Here is a 19,546-nt window from a genome sequence, read left to right as displayed (position 1 = left end):
GGAGGAGTTAAGATAGGTTTTCAGGTAGCCTAGACAGGCCAAGAACTTGCTGTTTAGCTGGAAGTGACCTTGAACTCTTGATCCTCTCTGCCTCCACCTGTAGAATGTTGGGATTATAGGCATGCACCACCACATCTGGCTTTTATCTCAATGGCTGGAGAATGTAAACAATCTTTTCCTCACCTCTAGTGCTACCAGGCATTTTTGTTGGCACCAGTGTGCATTGTGGATAATTCCATTTTCTGAGCATGCCATTATATGAAAAGGCAGAAATACTGAAGAGAATACACTGTTTGGTTTTTTGACAAGACTTTGGAAGTTAAAAACTTCTTTTAGAGAAATTAACTAAAAAAAAAAAAATAGTGGGAAGATAGGATCTTGGAGAGTTGGGGGCAAGGAAAAGAGTGATCAGAATATATTGTATGAAAGAACTTCAATTAAAAAAGATATCTTAACCCTTAAAAAAATAATGCTAATAAAAATACTTAACTCTGAACTTGGAATATAATAAAACTTATACCATACAACCCATTTACTTTATTCACTTGCTTCTTGAATATTATTTTTTAAATCGCATGTCATCATTGCTTAAGTTGGGAAGACCCATTACAGAGAATTATTTTCTAAATTATTGAAAGAAATGTCCCAAATTTTTTCTCAAAACATTTTCATATGCATCTTCCAGATGATTTTTTTTTAAAATAAGAATCCTTCAAAGCAAATGTCTTTGTATACTCTGGGTAAAAATGACTGACAATAAGTACAATGTTTATGTCACTTCAAAAGAATATTTTCTGTTATTTGATAACTGCTTTATTCTATTTTGTAGTAAAACAAACTTTAAAATCTGTCTACATAGGGTCATGTGTATTATTTTAACTGTTTCCTCAAAAATAACATTCTGCTTAGGAACTTGAGTTGTCAAGTTTTATCATTATGAATCTTTAACTATCATTGTATGAACTCAGAAGCAAATCCCTACATCCTCCTACAATTTGCTTTGCCTTCATTGATGAGCAAAAGATGTGACTTGAATTTCATTATCTTCGTAGACAACCATTGGGTTGGAGAGAGGGCTCAGAAATTAAGGGCACATACTACTCTTGCAGAGGACCCAGGTTTTGTCCTAGCATCATATCAGGAAGCTCATACTATAAGTCCGGTTCCAGGAAATTTGACGTCCTCGTCTGATTTTTGTGGATACTGCGTGCACATGGTGCATATAAAGGCAAGCAGGGACACATACAGACATACATATATAAGTAAAAATATTTTTATTTTATGTGTATGGGTATTTTTACTGAATGTATATTTGTGTACCACATGCCTGCCTTGTGCCTGTGGAGGCCAAAAGAGTGCATTGGGTCTCCTGAAACTGGAGCTGGAGTTTCAGACAGTTGAGTGTGCCATGAGGGTGCTGGGAATTGAACCTGGGTCTTGTGGAAGAGCAGTGTGTGCTCTTAAACTGCAGAGCCTGATCTCTAGCCTCAAAAGGAAGTAAACTTTAAAACAAAAGCAACCACGACCATTGGCCTAAGGACAAGATCTTGTCAAGTTCTGCCTCCATTTCTATTCCTCATGCTAGGAGCTTGTTTATTCCTATTCCAAAGTTTTGTTTTTATTTTACTGGGATTTCAATTAGAGTTTTGGGTTGATTTTGGTTTTTTCGAGACAGAGTTTCTCTGTGTAGCTTTGGAGGCAGTCCTGGAACTCGCTCTGAAGATCAGGCTGGCCTCGAACTCACAGAGATCTTCCTGCCTCTGCCTCCTGAGTGCTGGGATTAAAGGCATGCACCACCAACGCCCAGCTTAGATTTTTGTTTTGAAACACTCTCGTGTAGCCTAGGCTGACCCTGAACATAGGTAAGGTTGACCTTTGAACTTCTCATTCTCTTGTCTCTACCTTCTGAATACTGAATTACAGTTGTGTGCCACTACACCCAATTTCATGTAATGCTGGGGATCAAATCCAGGGTCTCATACATTCTAAACACTCTACCAGACCTCCAGATCATATGTAATAATCATAAACGTTATTGAAATCAAGGCATGAGCATGAAAGGGAGCACCAAAAGTGACTAAAACTGTTTAATTTTTAAATTTTTCATATTAACAAACTTAAATCATCACTCAAAAATGAAGATCTAGAAATGCAGTTGATAAAACCTCAATTGTTTCATAGAAATTGAAATTTAAGTATATGAGCATATTACAAACTATATGAGCTTCCTGTGTCCATGGGTTTTGTATATGCAAATTCAATCAACTGTAAATCAAAAAAATATTTTAATTGTACCTGCGCTGAACATGATGCTTTTTTCTTGATATTCCCTTAACAATACTGTACTGTAAATAATATGGAAATGGCTTAAATATATGAGATGTGTGCAAATTACATGCAATGCTATGTCTTTTTATGTAAGGGACTTGAATAGTAACCAGTTGGTTTACTTCTAGGGGTCCTAAAATCAATCTGTTATGATTTCTGAGGGAGGACTAGAAATGTAACATGAAACTCAAAAGTCATAGTTTGAAAACAGATTGAACCCCAAAGGCTAGACTTAGACTTTTCTCTGACTTATTTCATTATTTCCATTTTAACCATTGACACAGTGCTATTCAAACTGAGTGAATTATGTTTAGAGGAAAGCCTTTTTCCCTCTTATAAACCTGAAATTACAGAATTATATAAAAACTCAAATGAATCTTAGAAATCCTAGTGTATTTTACTATACATAACAGAACAGTATATAACTATAAAATAGTCTTATAATACCAGGGTTCTTCTTGTTTTTAGAAAATACCTTCTACACAAGGGTAAGTGGCAAGCAGACACACCCAGTGGAGTAAAAAATATATAAAATTTATTTTCATGGTTCCCCTTCCCTAATGCCTCACAGATTTCCTTACCTCTCCACCCACTCAAATCCCCATCCTTCTTTCTCATTATAAACCAGACATCTAAAATAATAATAATCAGATAAAATCCTACAAACCTGAATAGGACAAGACAAAACAAACAGAAACAAAGGACCAAAAAAAAAAAAAAAGCAGAAGAAACAGGGACACACGTTGGCAAACACAAAAATCCCATAAAAACAAAATCAGAAACCATATATAAGCAAAAGTCCTGTAAGATGGGGGTAGGTGGGGAATTACCCAGACAAGGCAGTCTGAGACAAACATCCCTCCAAAAATACTGCTGAGTTCATTTTGTCTTGGCCATTTACTGCTGTGCATGGGGCCTGGTCTAATAGTGTTTTGTACACCCAGTGAGACTCCATTGGAGAGCTAATTTTTCATTTGTGAGGGTTTATCAACTGGAGATAGAAGATATCATCCAGGTTAGGGATGGGGGTTTGTGTCCACTTCTGTTCTCAACACTGGGAACCCATGAGGCCCAGACCTGGACAGTCCCTATGCATGCTGCCAGCCTCTGCGAGTTCAGGTGTGCACTCATCCTGCTGTGTTCAGAAGGCCTTGTTTTGTCACCACCCTGGCACTTACACTTTTCTGCCTACCCTTCTACAAGGTTCTCTGAGCACTGAGGGGAGAGTGTGATGGAGACATCCCATTTAGGGCCAAGTGTTCCAAGGCATCTCACTCTCTGCACAGTGACCTGTTCTCTTGTCCCACCAAATCCCACCACTGCAGCCCCAAATGAGCACACAAAGACTTACTAATTATATAGCTGTTGGCCAATAGCTAGGGCTTCTTATTGGCTAGCCCTGTCTTAATTATTAACCCATTTCTGTTAATCTATGTATTTACACATGGTCTTGGCTTACCAGAGAATACCCGGACCAGTTACTCTTTTGGCGGCTACATGTTGTCTGTTTCTGACGGACTCTCTGCCTACCTTTCCCAGAATTCTCCTCGTCTCCTAGGCCTACCTGTCTTCCTGCCTCATTGGCCAGTGTTTTACTCATCAACCAATAAGAGAAACATGTATACAGACAGACATGTCCCATCAGTGTTCATCTGTGATTCTCTGTATTTGTTCCCATCTGGTGCAGGAGGAAGCTCCTCTGATGATGGCTGAGCAAGGCACTGGTCTGTGAGAATAGCAGAATGTCATTAGGAGGCATTTTGTTTCTACATTATTTTAATAGAACAGTAGTATTTGGTTTTCCCATATGTCCCTGATCTATCTAGTCTCAGGTTCTTGGCCACCCAAGTAGTGTCAGGGATGGGTTCCATCTCATCTGGAGTGGGCCTTAAATCCAACCAGATGTTGGGTGGTTACTCCCACAAGCTTTGTACCACTATTGCACTAGGACATCATGCATGCAGGTCAACCAATGTAGATCAGATGTTTTTTAACTAGGTTAGTGTTTACCTTTCTCCTTTGGTGGCATACAGAGTACCTTCCAGTACCCTGAACAATAGTCAGTAAGGGTGAAGGTTCTAGATGGATGCCAGCTCAACTTCTCCATGTTCAGTGAGTTTTGTAGGTGTCTTCAGCATTAGGGCCTTACCATGAGTTTTTGGAAGCAACCAGTAGCCTTGGCAATAAGCTGGGTTGTTTGGGGGATCCCCAGGAATCCCTTTGACCACCAACTGAATTAGATATAACCTAATCCTAGAGTGTTTTATTTGGCAACAAAAGATGTCCAGTTGTGACTCTGTCTTCCCCAACTTTGGAAATTTCATTTAGATCACCTTCATATATGTACATATCTTAGGAAGCTTCTACTGTATTGTTTCCATACAACCCCTCATAAGGCCCTTATTTTAGCTGTCCTCCCTGAATTCCTTCTTGTTCCCCTCTTCTCCCTTTCCATTTGATACTCCCACACCAGTACCCCCACATCTTTCCAAAGGTAATCCAGTCCTTCCCACAGTCCCTTACTCTATGGTTATATGGATTATAGCCTGCTTATCCAAGAATTAACAGCTAACATCCACATAGAAGCTAATATATACCATATTGGTCTTTAGGCTCTGAGTTACCTCACTCAGGATGATTTTTCCCTAGCTACATCCATTCACCTAGAATTTTATTATTTCACTTTTTGTTACTTTTTTCAAAATAGGTGTAGCCCTGGATGCCCTGGAACTTGCTCTGTAGACCAGAGGGACTAGACTCAGAGAAATCTACCTGCCTCTGCTTCCCAAGTTCTGAGATTAAAGGCATATGCCACACACCCAACTGATTTCACTTTTTTAATGACCAAGTAATATTCCATTATGTAACTATACCTCATTTTCTTTATCCATTTGTTGACTGACATATAGGCTGTTTCTAATTTCTGGATGTTATGAATAAAGTAGTAATGAATGGACATAATTGAGCAAGCATCTCTATAGTAGGAGATAAAAGTCCAGATAATTTATACAATATGTGGGAAGACACAGAGCTGTGCATGTGATGAAGATTCAATCAAGGTTTCAACATAAATGCTATGGGGGACAGTGTGTGTATGCACATGTGCATATGTGTACATGAGTGGAGGCTAGAGGAGGACGTCAGGTGGCCTGCTCTATTACTCTTTGTATTACTTCTTTGCGATAGCATTTCTCACTGATCCTGAGGCAGGTAGCAAGCAAGCCCCAGTGAGCCTTCTATCTTCACTGCATATTGGACAACGTAAAAATAGTCTTTTTAAGAGATGTGCAAGTCACCATTCTAAGAAATGTAAGAAACACATGATAAGAAGATAAAAGGTTTCTAGTGTGTCTAAGAAAAAATCTTCTGGCCTTCTGACAGCAAAAAAGGAGCTATATTTGTGCCATCCACTCTCTTGAGAACATAACACATCTCAAATACTTTTGAAACAAAATCCACCATCAAAACATTTTTTCCTTCTCTCCATTCTTCTTGCTAATATCTACAATGCAGGCATTCATCAGTCTTAGTTACGATCCCTTCACTTAGTCTTGTTATCTTAGCCCTACCACTGAACTACAGCCTCATCTCTGCTAGTTGGGGAACGGTTATTCAAGCCTGGTTTTGCTATATCATAGTTTAGGTACTAGACTCAAACTCTTTTTATATAGATGAAATCTGATCCAATTCTTAATTTTTTATTATTTGTAGTTACATATATTTATGCCAAGTTTATGTATGTGGTTATGTGCAAGCACCTCAGAGGCCTGAGATGCCAGACGTCCCTGGAGGTGGAGATGCAGGTAGTTGAGGGTTACCTAATGTGGTGCTAGGAATCAAACTCATATACTCTGGAAGAGCAGTGTTTGGCTTCAAACCACTGAGCCATCTCTCCAGCCTCAAACTTGATCTAAATCTAAGATAAATGTCACTACCAAAATTGTGTTATAGTCTTCTAACCTCAAAAAATCATAAAAAGTGCCTGCCTGATGTCATTGGAGTAAATTTTCTCATAATACTGATTTTTTAATAAACTTTCTATAGCTTATTATTACATTATAACAGTCTTTCCAAGATAAAAGACTATTTTGTAATGTCACAAAATATCTTAAAATGTTTTAATAAGCTGTAATTGCACGTTAAATCATATTTAACCCTGGAAGCACCCAGACCTGTTATTACACTCTAAAAAGGACTCACTGTTTACATGACTTTTTCCTGACAGTTACTTGCTCTAGAACTGCCGTGGTATTTCTTTATTGGTAGATATGTTCAGAGTTCTAGTAGGTCAGTAGTGTGCTTCATATAACTTGAAACTACATAGTAAAATCTCCCTTTGGAAACATTTTGCTTTTTAATCTTAGAAGTTTTATTCAGACCCCTTAATTGTACTAAAGATACTAGTTAAATTTTCAAAACTACTCAAATATTTTGTAGTCAAATGCAGTTGATTTTCCTACATACTACTTCAAAAGTTTTATTCAATATGGCAAAGACACTACCTCATCGATGACTTTATTCTTTAATCCCAATATTGAACTCCAATCATTTAAAGCAGACAAAACAATTGATGAGATTTCAGGCAACAGGATTTGCCTCCCCGATGCCCTAAAGTAAGAATTTAGTCATTATAGATGCCTTAATAAAATGTCTTATTTTTGGTGTCTTAAGCAGGGGAGTATCTAGCAATCTTTATATTTTGCAGTAGATCAAATAAAAGTCATTTGCTGGAACAAAACTTATTCACTAAATGATTTGCTTAACAGTAAGAATAAAATGTATCTATTAACATTTACTATATTAATCTGTTGATTTTTCTCTTGATAGTGTTTTCTTATGCTGATTCTAATCTTATATTTAAGCACATAATTTTTGAAAAATAAATATATGAGTAAATAAATAAGATTAACAAAGTTTAGAGATGACCCAAAGAAAGTATAACATAATTTAGAAATCTCATTGAATATGGCAATTCTCTTCATATGGAATTTCTTTATACATAGAATGCCCCCTTTGACTGGATTAGAAAGTTAGCCTACTCTTCATATGAGGCATTTCCTGAAGAACACTTTCCTCAGAACCAGACCCAGGGCTGGGGATGTATGTAGCTCAGTGGTAGACCAGGCTTGACCAGCACACACAGGCTTGAGATAGATCCCCAGTGAGTCTAAAAACAAATCCAGATCCAGTTCATCTTTTTTAAATCTTTCCCTTAAGTAGCTATAAAAATGAGACCATTGAAAGTGCATTAAAACCCTAACTGTCTTTAAATCTCTCAATAGGAGCCAAGGTTACACTCTGTGAGAAGAAGCTTTTCTCATCCTTCATCTGTGGCTTTGAAACCTCGATACTCTCGAAGCCCACACTTTCATCCTAGAAAAGATTTCAGAGCAGACGACTCAGTTTCCACTCCACCTTCCTGTACTGACTTTGTTAAGTAGACTCTTGGGTAACTGCTTTGTCCAGAAGTAGAAAATAACTAGGCCTGTATGTGATCTAGTAACAAGTGAGGTTTGGGGGTATGCTTAAGGTTACATGTTTTTGCTTTTTTTGTTTTTGTCTATTTGTTTGTTTGTGTTTTTTGTTTTTGTTTTTAAGAATTTTTAAAATCTTAGTAGCCAGAATATGGGAGATGCAGTTAAATAATTGTTCCTTTTATTAACTCGGACACCTAAGTAATACAGAGTTAGAAGCCATAACAAACAAGAGTTCTCTCTTCTGTAAGACACGGTCTTTCAGCTCATCATCTGGCTGGCTGTCTTACCAGCATGAACATTATACATAACCTTTGATAGTTGGATTTTCAGTCTCATTCCAGAAGTTTCAGATTTGTAGACAAGTCCATGGCATATATAAAAATGCTTACCAACAGACCATTTTTTGTTATATGGTATAACTTTTAAAAGCTCCATCTTGTTAGATGATAAATTCTAGTTTTCACATTATTCTGGTTTCACTGCATTTGTGCTTGTGTGTATTTTAGCTATATTAAGTAGTTATGATAAAAACCATTTAAACTCTACTTACATGACAAATTTTACACATATTGATATAAAAGTAATTTGTGTATTATAAAATATCCATAATCTGTCATATTATGACCACTTATTGTATAGTGGTTATTAAGACCAAAATGACACTATCCTTAAATGTTCTTAAAGATTATCTATTTCTGGTCCTCTTCTGTCATTCATACATGAAGTAGAATTGTTCATAGAGCATAGCACCTTAGGGAATGTAAGTATTCATAATTACATCATGTAATTACATCAGATTTGATACTGTCAGTATTTTTATCTTTCATTCATGCAGTTCTTCGTGAGGCTTACAGACTTTTAAAACATTAGAATTTACCCATAACACAGTTTTAATTTAAATACAAAGAAGCTATGATTGCCTACTGTTATGGAATGAGAGAAGTTTCTAAAATTAAAAAGTATGCCATAATAATTAAAATTTTAAAATCAAAAAATTACTATCTTTTAAGTCAGTGCTTTCTATTTACCAAATGTAACTTCTATTTTTAAAAAAGTATTCCTTTGATAGAAACTTGGATTAGTAAAACAATAAGGTTATATAAATCATCAGTATTTCAATTGACTAATAGAAATTTACTTTAGAACTTAATGAAAATTGATAGCACAGTACTTCTAGGAAATGCTAGAATTTCAGTATTGTAAATTTACATCTACTCCAAGAATTAATACTATCTTGTACTTCTGCTGGAAAAGAGTAAGAATTACAAATAAAAAAGCTCTTATAATATCAGAAAAGCAATACCCAGTAATAACTTGAATAACTTTTATTCTCTCATGAAGAATGATGAATATACTCATGGGTGTACATATATATATTTGGGGTATGTAGTCTTAGTATTTCTGTGCTAAAACACGTCTATGAATAAAATGTAATAGTACTGTTTAGTAGCTAGTACCTTCATACATCCTAAGGCTTGCCATCTATATAAGAATATTTTCTTTTGCTAGTGTTACTTTGAAAGTAATATGCTATATGTATTGTTACCAGAGCCCTAGCCAAAATATCATGAAACAATATATTTGATACTCAGCTTACCTGTTTTCGGTATATATTTGAATCTCATATTTATTATTCAGGCTTATTCAGTGAATAACAGACAGTTTTCTAAAACCTTTATAAATTCCAAGAGTCTGGGAGTAATTGTATTTTGCATTAAAAAAAAACTGAAAGTGAAATGTTTTCGTTAACCAGTTTAGTTCAGGCAATTATGCTTTCTCCTAAAATATACTGTACTTTCACATTATTTTCACTCAGTTCTATAGACTATAAACTATAAAATGGAGATAATGTGACAATATATTAATGTAACCCCTCAAAAGATACTACTCTGCATAAGTTGTTATACCTTGCTCTTATTTTGCAAATGTGACAAAAGTAGTTTTAGCAACTATACACATCACTGTTTTAAGTTTTCCATTTTCAAGGTCTTTTTATACGACAACCTAGGACAGCCTCACCATTCCTTCCAGAAAGTGCTGAAACAACCACTAGCAGTATCTAAAGCAAATGTCTAGTCGGCATAAAAAGTACTGCCGGCGTACATCCTCTTCCTTTGGCATTTTGGGGATAGTAGAATAACTTTATCCACTAACAATTTGAGATTAGATTTAATACAGTGTGTTCCTTGCTAATCATATTAGGATCTTTGTTTTCAGCACCAAAACAAACAAAACTACACAATATACTCCCATAACAGTTTTAACAACATACAAAAGTATGCAGATAGATTTTTAAAATACATGCATGCTTAGTAAAGTTAGTAGTGGCACTTTTCTGCTCAGACTATTTCAAACTGTAAAAACTGCTGTTAGTTAAATTAATGACATTTACTACCCTGATGTTAAAGAGAAAAATGAAAATAAAATCAGCAAAAATCTTATGTTCACAGGTGTTTAAGCCCATGTCCTGGCCATATATATAATCTTTACAGAATTTGTTTTAAACTGTTGAGCTCAGACATACATACCTTTACATACTGAATATTTAAACATCTGCCTCAATAAACTTACCAATGATGGTTTTCAATAAGCTGGTTTAACGTGACTAGCCCCTTCTTATTCCCTGGTTTTAAGTAGCAAGTTTTCAACATTACTCCTGTCTGTCCATCTGAAATCATAGTAGTTTCCTAATATATTTACACTGAGCCACAGAGCATACATTTACATGGTCTGTTTATGTCAAAGCTAACAGCTCTTTTATATTACCTCCATGAATTACAGAAAAAGTGTGTTCTCTTAGGCTGGATGTCTAATTTATAACATCAGTTATGTTACAGATTAGTTCAGTTATGTGAACAATAGTTTAACTGAAATAATTCCCTTAAGCACTAACTAGATTTTATATTTTATACTAGGTTAAAAACAATGTCGCAATGAATGTTTAAAATGTTTCCTTTGCATCCAAATAAAGGGGCATGAAAACCAATATCCATCTTCCAAGCAACTAACCATACACATCCAATAACTAACCTTGTCAGTACTTGTAAATTTCTTCTGTAACATCAGAGTAGGCTTTTTATTTTAATTAGATTCCAATAATGTATTAAAAAATAAGCACTGGCTGGAGATATAGCCAGTGGTAGAATGCTTGCCTAAATATGTATAAGATGAAAGCTCAATCTCCAGCATTTAAAATTTATAAAGGTCATCCACAATGAAACTAGAACAGAACTTAATACTAAAAGTTTACTTTTATAAAAAAAAAATATATAAGGAATTTCTATAAATGAGCTTTGTAGGAATTTAAGACTAAACTGTCACCTCAGTAATTGCAGTTTTCCAAGTGTGAAGAACTTGAACTTCATGAAAGTCTTCACAAATTAGTGACTGCCCTTTTAAGGCATTCTGTCAACAGTCAGTCATCACCTACTGAACATTCTTTACGAAACTGAAAAGCAGTATGCCTTGCTAACAAAGGTCTGTCTGCATGTAAACAGGATCCTAAAGAAGTTACTGTAAACCCAAAATTAAAATATAGGTTTCTTGGCCTTCCTCGGTGACAAGAATTTTAAAACATTTTATTTCTTAAAATATATTTTACATGAGAGCTGAGACCTATATAAAGATGGTTCTTCACCTCACTTCTTTGAAATGAAACTCACATCTACAAAATAGTTACCTTCCTTTTAAAATGTAAAATTGGACACTCTGTATCTATTTGCAGTTCACAATAAAGTCTCTAGTTTAAAGAGATGAAAAGATCTTGACTATGCTATGAAATAAAATTTATCAAGAATTATCCAGTATGTGGCATTTAGATGGGTAATGACCATAGCCAAAAGGACCTGGTTTCTGCAATCCTTTAGGGAAGTTGTCATAAGAATAGATGTCATAGAATTTAAATTGTTAGTGAGTAGATAAGTTTTATTAAATTGTTCATTTGTATTAAACTGTATGTATGAAATAAAAAAGTTCCAATGTTTGTGGACTCTAGTATAAATTCTCTACCATTGTTACTATAATAGTAAATTCAAATTTAAATATTGATGTTTGTCTAAAGATAAATGTATTAAGTATTAATTAGGAAAATGTCATTTTAAAATACTTAGCCTTATGACTTTATGACAACATATTTTATTTTCAGCATAGCTTCTTAAACTTCCTCCATCTATGATCCCCCTTTTTAACCCAAGAATCTTTTTATATGACTCTTGTGTATATATAGAAGAGTGTATACAATCCAAACATCTAATAATAATAAATCATAAATTTTACAACAGTCCTTTGGTATATATATTTATATATTTATGAAAGCCTAAAGGAAAGGTATATACTAAGATGAATACACTTACTTATCTTTACATAAGTAGAGTCAACAAGATGTTTCCATGTAACCCTAGCAACCTGAGTTCAATCCCCAGAAACCCTGTAGAGGTGGAAGAACAGCTTCACAGAATTTTCATGTAACATCTGCACACATGCTATCACATATGTGCCAGGACACACATCATACAAACACATACCAAGAGTGAAAATGTTTTACATATTTAGGGATTTAAAATGACTGAATAACTGAGCTGTTACTGTAAGACATAAAACATCTTCAGCTTCACAGTATAAAATCAATAATAAAAGCCCAACCACCAATGCTGAGAATGGGGTATCATAGAAATATGCAATAGAAAATGGCAGGCAAATGTTTAGGATTAGTGCAGAAGCTGTTGAAAAATCTGACCTAATCCCTAACCGAAATTCCTTTAACTTTTTTTTCCACCCCAAGACAGGATTTCTCTGTATAGCCCTGGCTGTGGTAAAACTTGCTTAGTATACCAGGCTGGCCTCGAACTCACAAAGTACTCTGCCTCCCTGAGTACTGGCTGGGATTAAAGGCATGTGCCATCACAGCCAGCTTAATTTTTTTTTTTAATCAAACTCAAGCAGCAATTTTTATTTTTATTTTAATATTTTGTCTTACTTTTCTGTTGCTGTGATAAGACACCACCTTATGGTTCCAGAAGATTAGATGATGGAGTTAGGCATGGAGCAGCAGTTGAAAGTTCACACCTTGATCAACATCAAGTAGGAGGCAGGAAGCACACAAGGAATGGCAGGAGTTTTTGAAATCTCACACCCCCAATGACACTCCTACCAACAAGGCCACACCTCCTAAACCTTCCCAAAGGATTCCACCACCTGAAGCTGAAACATGAGCCTGTGAGCACCAATGATTCTCATTCAAACCACTAGATGTACTATTTTTTTAGGAATTCAAGTTAGGCCCACATGTATGTCAAGTTAGGCCCAGGTGCATGCCTGATGCTAGTGGAGGACAGAAAAGGTTATGAGATCCCAGAACTAAAGTTGTAGACTGTTGTGAGGTGCCATGTGTGCTGGGGATCAAACTCAGATCCTCTGGAGAAGTAAACATTCTTAACCACTCAATCGTCTCTCTAGCCCCTGTTCATTTATTTTTATTAATGTTTCAGGTTAGCATAGGAAATAACTAGCTATAACACCTTCATACATGTGTCCTTACACTTTCTCATTCATTCCCCTATCCCTCTTTGCCCCTTCCCCATCCAGCAGGTCTGCTTGTTACTCACTTCCGCTTTCCTATCACAGGTAATCCATGACTTTATTTCATGTATCCCTGAAGGTCCCTTCTTCCCCTCTCATGATCCCCTTTCTACTTAGATTTTTTAAATACTCTAATACAACCCAATATTAAACAGATTTGAATCTTAAATGCTAAGGAATGAATGTTGGGAAATATTAAGGGTTTTTTTTTTTTCATGTTTAAAGCATTATATGCCCATAAGCAGAAAAAACTCTGAATGGTAAGAATACAGCAATCCTAACATACAAGATTTGCATCTGAGCCCTGTTGCTTCAGTGCCCTGGTTTGCTTTCTGTTGCTGTGATTAAATACCATAACCAAAAGCAACTTAAAGAAAAAAGAGCTTTTTTTTATACTTCAGTTCTACAGGGATTGACAAAGTTCATTGAGGCAGGGAGGTGTAGCAGCAGGAACAGGAAGCTGAGCGCTCACAAAAGGCAGAGCAAACTACAAGTAGAGGAAAGAAATGGTTGGGCAGCCCCTCAACATCTGCTTCCGGCAACGCTCCACCAACCTCAGTCTCCAAAGGACACCACCAACTGGGAGCCAAGTGTTCAAATACTCAAGCCTGCAGGGGACATTTCTCGCCCAAACCACCACATTTGGCAGCCTGTGTTGGCAGTGCAGTGCATGCCAGGCATCTGCAAAGCAAAATGCACGTTTTATGTATACAGAACCGCGGCTGCAATGGTGCTATCAGAGGCACTTGGATTCCTCACACATTTTCAATGAACTTTTGGTTGTTTATTCCAAAACGTTTTACTGTTGACAATATTTTTGGTCCCTACAATTAGTTATGTGACCCACTAAGAAGATGTGGGTTGGAGGACAACCACTGCATTCTAAGACTTAAAACACTCTTCTGGAAATAATAAAGGGAATGATGTTAAAGCTGTAGGCTATACTGTTCCTAAAAACTGTTTAAACTTGCTTCAAAATACAAGCAGGTGTAGAATACAGAAGACATTTGCGAATATGCTTCATAGAAAAGGTGCTTTGCAAGTTTTTGTTAGCACTTTCAATAGTCTGTTCACTAACTCCCCTCAGCTCCAAACACTAATGTGTTCCAGTTAAAGACTCTTTGTTACTCTTCATCTCAGATAATCTGGATCTAATTAAGCTCTCCACAATATTTATGACTGGTTTTCGTGCTAGGGTTTGCTATGGCTGCAGTTTTACAAGCTATAATCCTATGCATATTACTTCCTGTCTATTGTCTCACCAGCTTATTGGGTCAGTGGGAAAAGATGAAACACAAAGAAGCTATTAGTTTCTCCAGTCATCTTATTATTGTACTAACAAATATTTCACAAAATTGTTATTTTTTGTTTGTTTTGTGAATCTGGCTGGCCTCAAATTCAGAGATTGCCCTGTATCTACCTCCAAAGTGCTATGTAATTAAAGGGGTGGGCCATATCCATCACACCCAGCTTTGGGTGGCGAGGTTACTGAGAGAGGATTGACTGAGCCAGGTACATCTGACTGACAGTTCCAGTTATTTTAACAGAGACTTATATGAAAAAAGAAATTTTAAAGCCACAAAACTTGCTATAAATTCCTTTCCCTTCACTTAGCAGTAATGACACACGATGTAGTAAGCATTAAAGACTCAAATGCTAATAATTACTGAGTTGCTGTATTTTTTACTTCTCGTTGTATGATTCCCCTGAACTCGTAAATGGAATTTTGTGTATTAGTTTTCAGTATTAGCTATTTCTTTTTAAGACTATGTTGTTAGATCACACAAGTACATAACTGACATGTGTTCATTATCATCTGTCCCTTATGTTACTAATAGTCGCAGCCTGCACTAATATTACATTTTGCCATGCCAGCTATCTTGTTTAATCTTGTCTATTTTATACTATTACATTATTCATTTGTATCATCTTACAGGTTTTCTGCTTATACTATTTTTTCTTTTTATTTGCCCTTTTAATAATCTTTCCCATTTTCTGGGTTGAGTTTTCTTCTGCCTTTTCATCTGGCTAGAAACACTGTATTATTTTGCTGATTAGCTTCAAATGTATAAAATGCTTGTGAACTTTGTATGAATTATCCAGAGTTTAATAGAAGGTTCTAGATCAGTCAAAGGACGCACCACTGAAACTGTCTTATTTGATTCTCCAAACAAAAGCTTAACTACTACCTCTTTAAAAATAGTGGCTCACACCTTTAATCTGTGAATTCAAAGCCAGGCTGGTTTAAATAGGCCATGCAGCCAGGACTATATAGTGGGACCAAGGAGGTTGGTGGGAGGGGATTACTTAAGGAAAAAAAATAAAAATTTGTTGTATTTCAATTAAATTGCTGAATTGAGGTCATATGATTCTGATCTATAACTTGACCATAATGAAATCTTTAAAAGTCACCTTCATGTTCAGTATCTTAACGATTTTCAACTAACATTGCTGCAAACTGAAGAGGGGGTGACTGCTCCACATCCCCACAGGGTACCGACTTCTTCCTAGAGCATCTCTGCAGTTTCCCACTTGAGTCTTCTAGGCCTCTGCAGAATTTTCAGCCAAAGTCCTTAGTGACTCAAGGGCAGGCTCACCTGGAGCTTCAATTTTCTTCTTGCAATTGGCAAACTTGCCTGAAACATCATCACATCTCACAACAGCCTCGATTTTTAAACCTGTGCTATCTGCTGGAAGCTGTTCAGTTCACTGGGGATGAAACTATTGCCTACTTTTGTGACAATCTAGGTGTGGCTAAGCCTCCCAATCACAACTCATATGTAGAAGCAGCAAAAGGTCCCCAGTTATCAGACCCACAGTTTAGTCCTGTCATAAAATATAAGTTGAAACTTACAATAACACTCTTAACAGCTCTTTACTGTTAGGCTTTTCCTTAAATTCAAATGTAGTATCTTGAGTAGCCCAAGACTACATACGTTAAGAAAAAGAAGCCAACTTTAGCTTTACATTGGTTTGTCTCTTCCTACATGCTCAAAACAGTTATTGGCAATTTAAGCAAGCAGTTTAAGCTGTTCTCGCCCTTAAACATTAACAGAGTTCCTTTGTTCCTAGTTAGAAGTTCACCAGTCCTGGGGCTAAGGGACTCAGTTGAGCTCCTGTGAGCCTGACTCCCCAAGCTTGGATCCCCAGATCCCAGACAAAACCCTGGAAAGACATTGGAGGCAGGGTAGAAACAACCTCCAGAGATGTGAAGGCCAGCTACCCTGACTTACTCAGTAGCAAAGAGACTGATTCATGTGACCTCTACAATACATACGCCTACACCCATTAATACAAACTCATGCCCCACCCTTCCCTATTCCTCCCTGCAACTCCTGTTTCACCCTCCTTACACAGAGACACAAACAAAACTTTTTTAATTGTAAGTTCACCAGTCCTATCCAAAGGTCTAGCAGAAGGGCCAGGATCAGCTCTGCACGCTCAAAGTTCTGGAGACAGCTGAAGGCTTTCTTCTGCAATCTCTGCTCTTGGGTACCCCAACCTGACCCCAGTTCCTCCCCTACCCCCAAACTAGTAAAACTGCTGCAAAAACACACTTGGCTATAGTCACATCTGCATCCTTCTATCTCCACAAATTTGGGTAAAACAAGGTAAAAACCCATCAAATTCTCTAACCTGAACTATAGAAGATGGGAAATTGCCTTGAGAAGGAAATTATAAATAATTAATGTTCACTGGCCACATCTTGTCTAAGAGGCCTAGCCTCCCTCCAGAACTCAATCTGACATCAATGCAGAACATCACCAATACATACTTGGTAGAGATAGAGCAGTCAGAACCATGAAGCCATCCCTACTATCATCTTTATAACCTCACCTACTTCTTGGGCCATCATTTTTTGAAGCCTGCTATATGATCAGCTAATGCCCATTCCAGTGTCAGAACTTCTAGAACTAAAGAACTTGGTTGTAATTACAGGTGGAATCTTGACCAAAACAAAACCCATCAGACAAATTTGTGCTCAGGAGCCATCTTCCAGCCTGTGCACTTACACACTTCTGGCATCAACTGCATAGTCTTTTAGCCTATTCACACCAATTAAAGCTCATCAGTTCATAAGAAAAACGTCTCTTTATAAAATGACTGTGGTTTTGGTGCAACCAAAGATTGTATGTACTTGCTGCTTTTAGAGCCATGGGTTTTCCAATTAGGAAAATGTCTAATCTATTAGTTTGTAGAACACAGTACACAGTAATACTATTTAACATAAATGTTACCTGCTGCTGCTTATATGACTTCATAGATACAGGCCAGAAGTCTGGAGAGGTGAGATTTGCTTCTTAAGATTGGCCCAGGGCCCCTCCATGTTAGGTAAGTGCTCTACCACTAAGCTGTATCTCATGGCTTCCTAACAAGACAGCCCTTGAAAACTTGATCTGGACTGGACTGTCACTTCCTGTAATACTGCCTGCAAGAGTACACCAAAATGAGTATTTGAGACTCACAAGAGTATTTTGAGGTTTAAAAACAACTTAGAAGGTTCTATAGGATTCCACATACAGGACTGACATTTCTGGAATGAGGACCACACTAATCTTCATTCACCTTTATTCCCTTATTCCACAAGTTGTTAAGGTGCCCCCCCACACACACACACACACACAAGCCCAAAAAAAAAAAAAAAAATGTAACTCTCCACTTGGCAATTCTAAACTGCTGTCAAGCCAAACACAAATGTGTACAACAAAGACTTTGTTTTACCTACTGTGCCTACTACAGAAGTCGGTTTAACCTTTCTGATCACCACAGAAGTAGGATCCAGTTTACCACACCTCTTCCACTTAAAATACCCTGGCTGCTATAATTACACCATCTCTTTTCTGGTCTCCTGTCTCCTAGTGTCTAACAGCTAAGTAAATGCCTTCACAAGTCTGGCAAAACTCCACTAACAGCAAGCCAAGCTCCACTGGGATATGAGGAAGATGCCTATGGAAGATAAGGATGAGTCTGTGCAGGAACTACAACACTGCAGTAAGGGCTCGCCAAAGGAGAGGTTAGAATCCCACTAGATGCCTTCCTTTTAGGGGAACAGGCTAACTTGCATCACTTTCCAGCACTAAGAGACTGTGCCCTACACCCCAGAAGTCTACCCTACTGATCCCTGCAGGTAACTAGAATATGCCCTGTGGAGGGAGACCTGGAATGATCTAAAGCACAAAATGGTACAAGGAGTCCAAAGGAACACTGTGGCAACGGTGCTTCCACCTTTATAATGCCTTCAAGCATTCTTTTCCAAACAGTGCTTCCTAGCAACCTACAACCTATCACTTGGGCTAATAAATAGAAACTAGAGCTGAATGGTAGCACTTCAAATAAGTCTGGGAGAAACTGCCTGCACAACTGTTTACTTCATGGTGAGCCCTTTCTGTCTGATACCATACTTAGAATGGCTGTTCCAAAACAAGCTTGTATTTTAAACTGTGGCCTATCTGTCCCATTCCCTATTTAATATAACAGTGACTTAATTCGTTCTAGTCACTGTACTAATATGTTACTTTAACATATTCTCTGTTCTTTTATGGAGCCTTGGAGAGAGCTCTGAACCCTTGACAGTCCTGAACACTGGTCATTTTCTCCCTTGAACATTACCGTCAATAAATGTAACCAAACAGATTTGAATAACCTGTTTACAATCAAACTTTAATAACAAATTAAAAGGAAAAGACAGGCATGGCGGTACGCCCTATAATACCTGAAAGCTTAAATGTATAGTGAAATTGTCTCAAAAAGAGAAACCACAAAGATTATTTTAACTTATATTAATAATGATTACATAATTTCTACATTGTATTATATATGTATATATCCTGATTGACCAAAAATCATGAGGTAAATTATGGATAAGTCAGGAAATAAATATAAAGAGAATACTGCCCTTTTGAGGACTTTATAGATGAGTTATACATATAATCATTACTAAAATTTAATGTTTATAATACACAGTGTACCTAAAGACCCTTATAGTTTTATCATGTAAATAACCTGTTATGTTTACTTATTACTTATTGTACATGTCATTTTTAGTAGTTTTAAAATAAGAATTCTAGTATCTTCATGTTGTTAAAGTAGCAGTGGTTCTAAAGTTATCCTTTAAGAAAAACAGTAAAATAATAAAGATCTGTGAATTCAGACAGCTGGAAATA

At 36.7% G+C, this 19,546-nt stretch overlaps 1 protein-coding gene across 2 annotated transcripts in view; it reads left to right on the top strand.

The window, feature by feature from the left end:
- Positions 1–8,040, top strand: part of Boll (boule homolog, RNA binding protein) — a 101,392-nt gene extending 93,352 nt beyond the window's left edge. Inside the window, exon 12 of one of the 2 annotated variants that reach the window (XR_007834873.1) lies at positions 7,611–7,750. Coding sequence is in view for 1 of the 2 variants with exons in the window: in XM_051190224.1 (XP_051046181.1) it covers positions 7,611–7,769 (159 nt within the window). In the remaining variant the exon portion in view is untranslated. Of the gene's footprint in view, positions 1–7,610 lie in introns of both variants that reach the window. The other variant, XM_051190224.1, reaches the window with a different exon arrangement.
- Positions 8,041–19,546: the final 11,506 nt, after the last annotated feature.

This window comes from Phodopus roborovskii, unplaced genomic scaffold (genome assembly GCF_943737965.1).
Source record: "Phodopus roborovskii unplaced genomic scaffold, PHOROB, whole genome shotgun sequence".
Taxonomy (NCBI): Eukaryota; Metazoa; Chordata; class Mammalia; order Rodentia; family Cricetidae; genus Phodopus; species Phodopus roborovskii.
The sequence above is the reverse complement of the archived record's forward strand: the minus strand, read 5'-3'. Positions and strand labels throughout refer to the sequence as shown.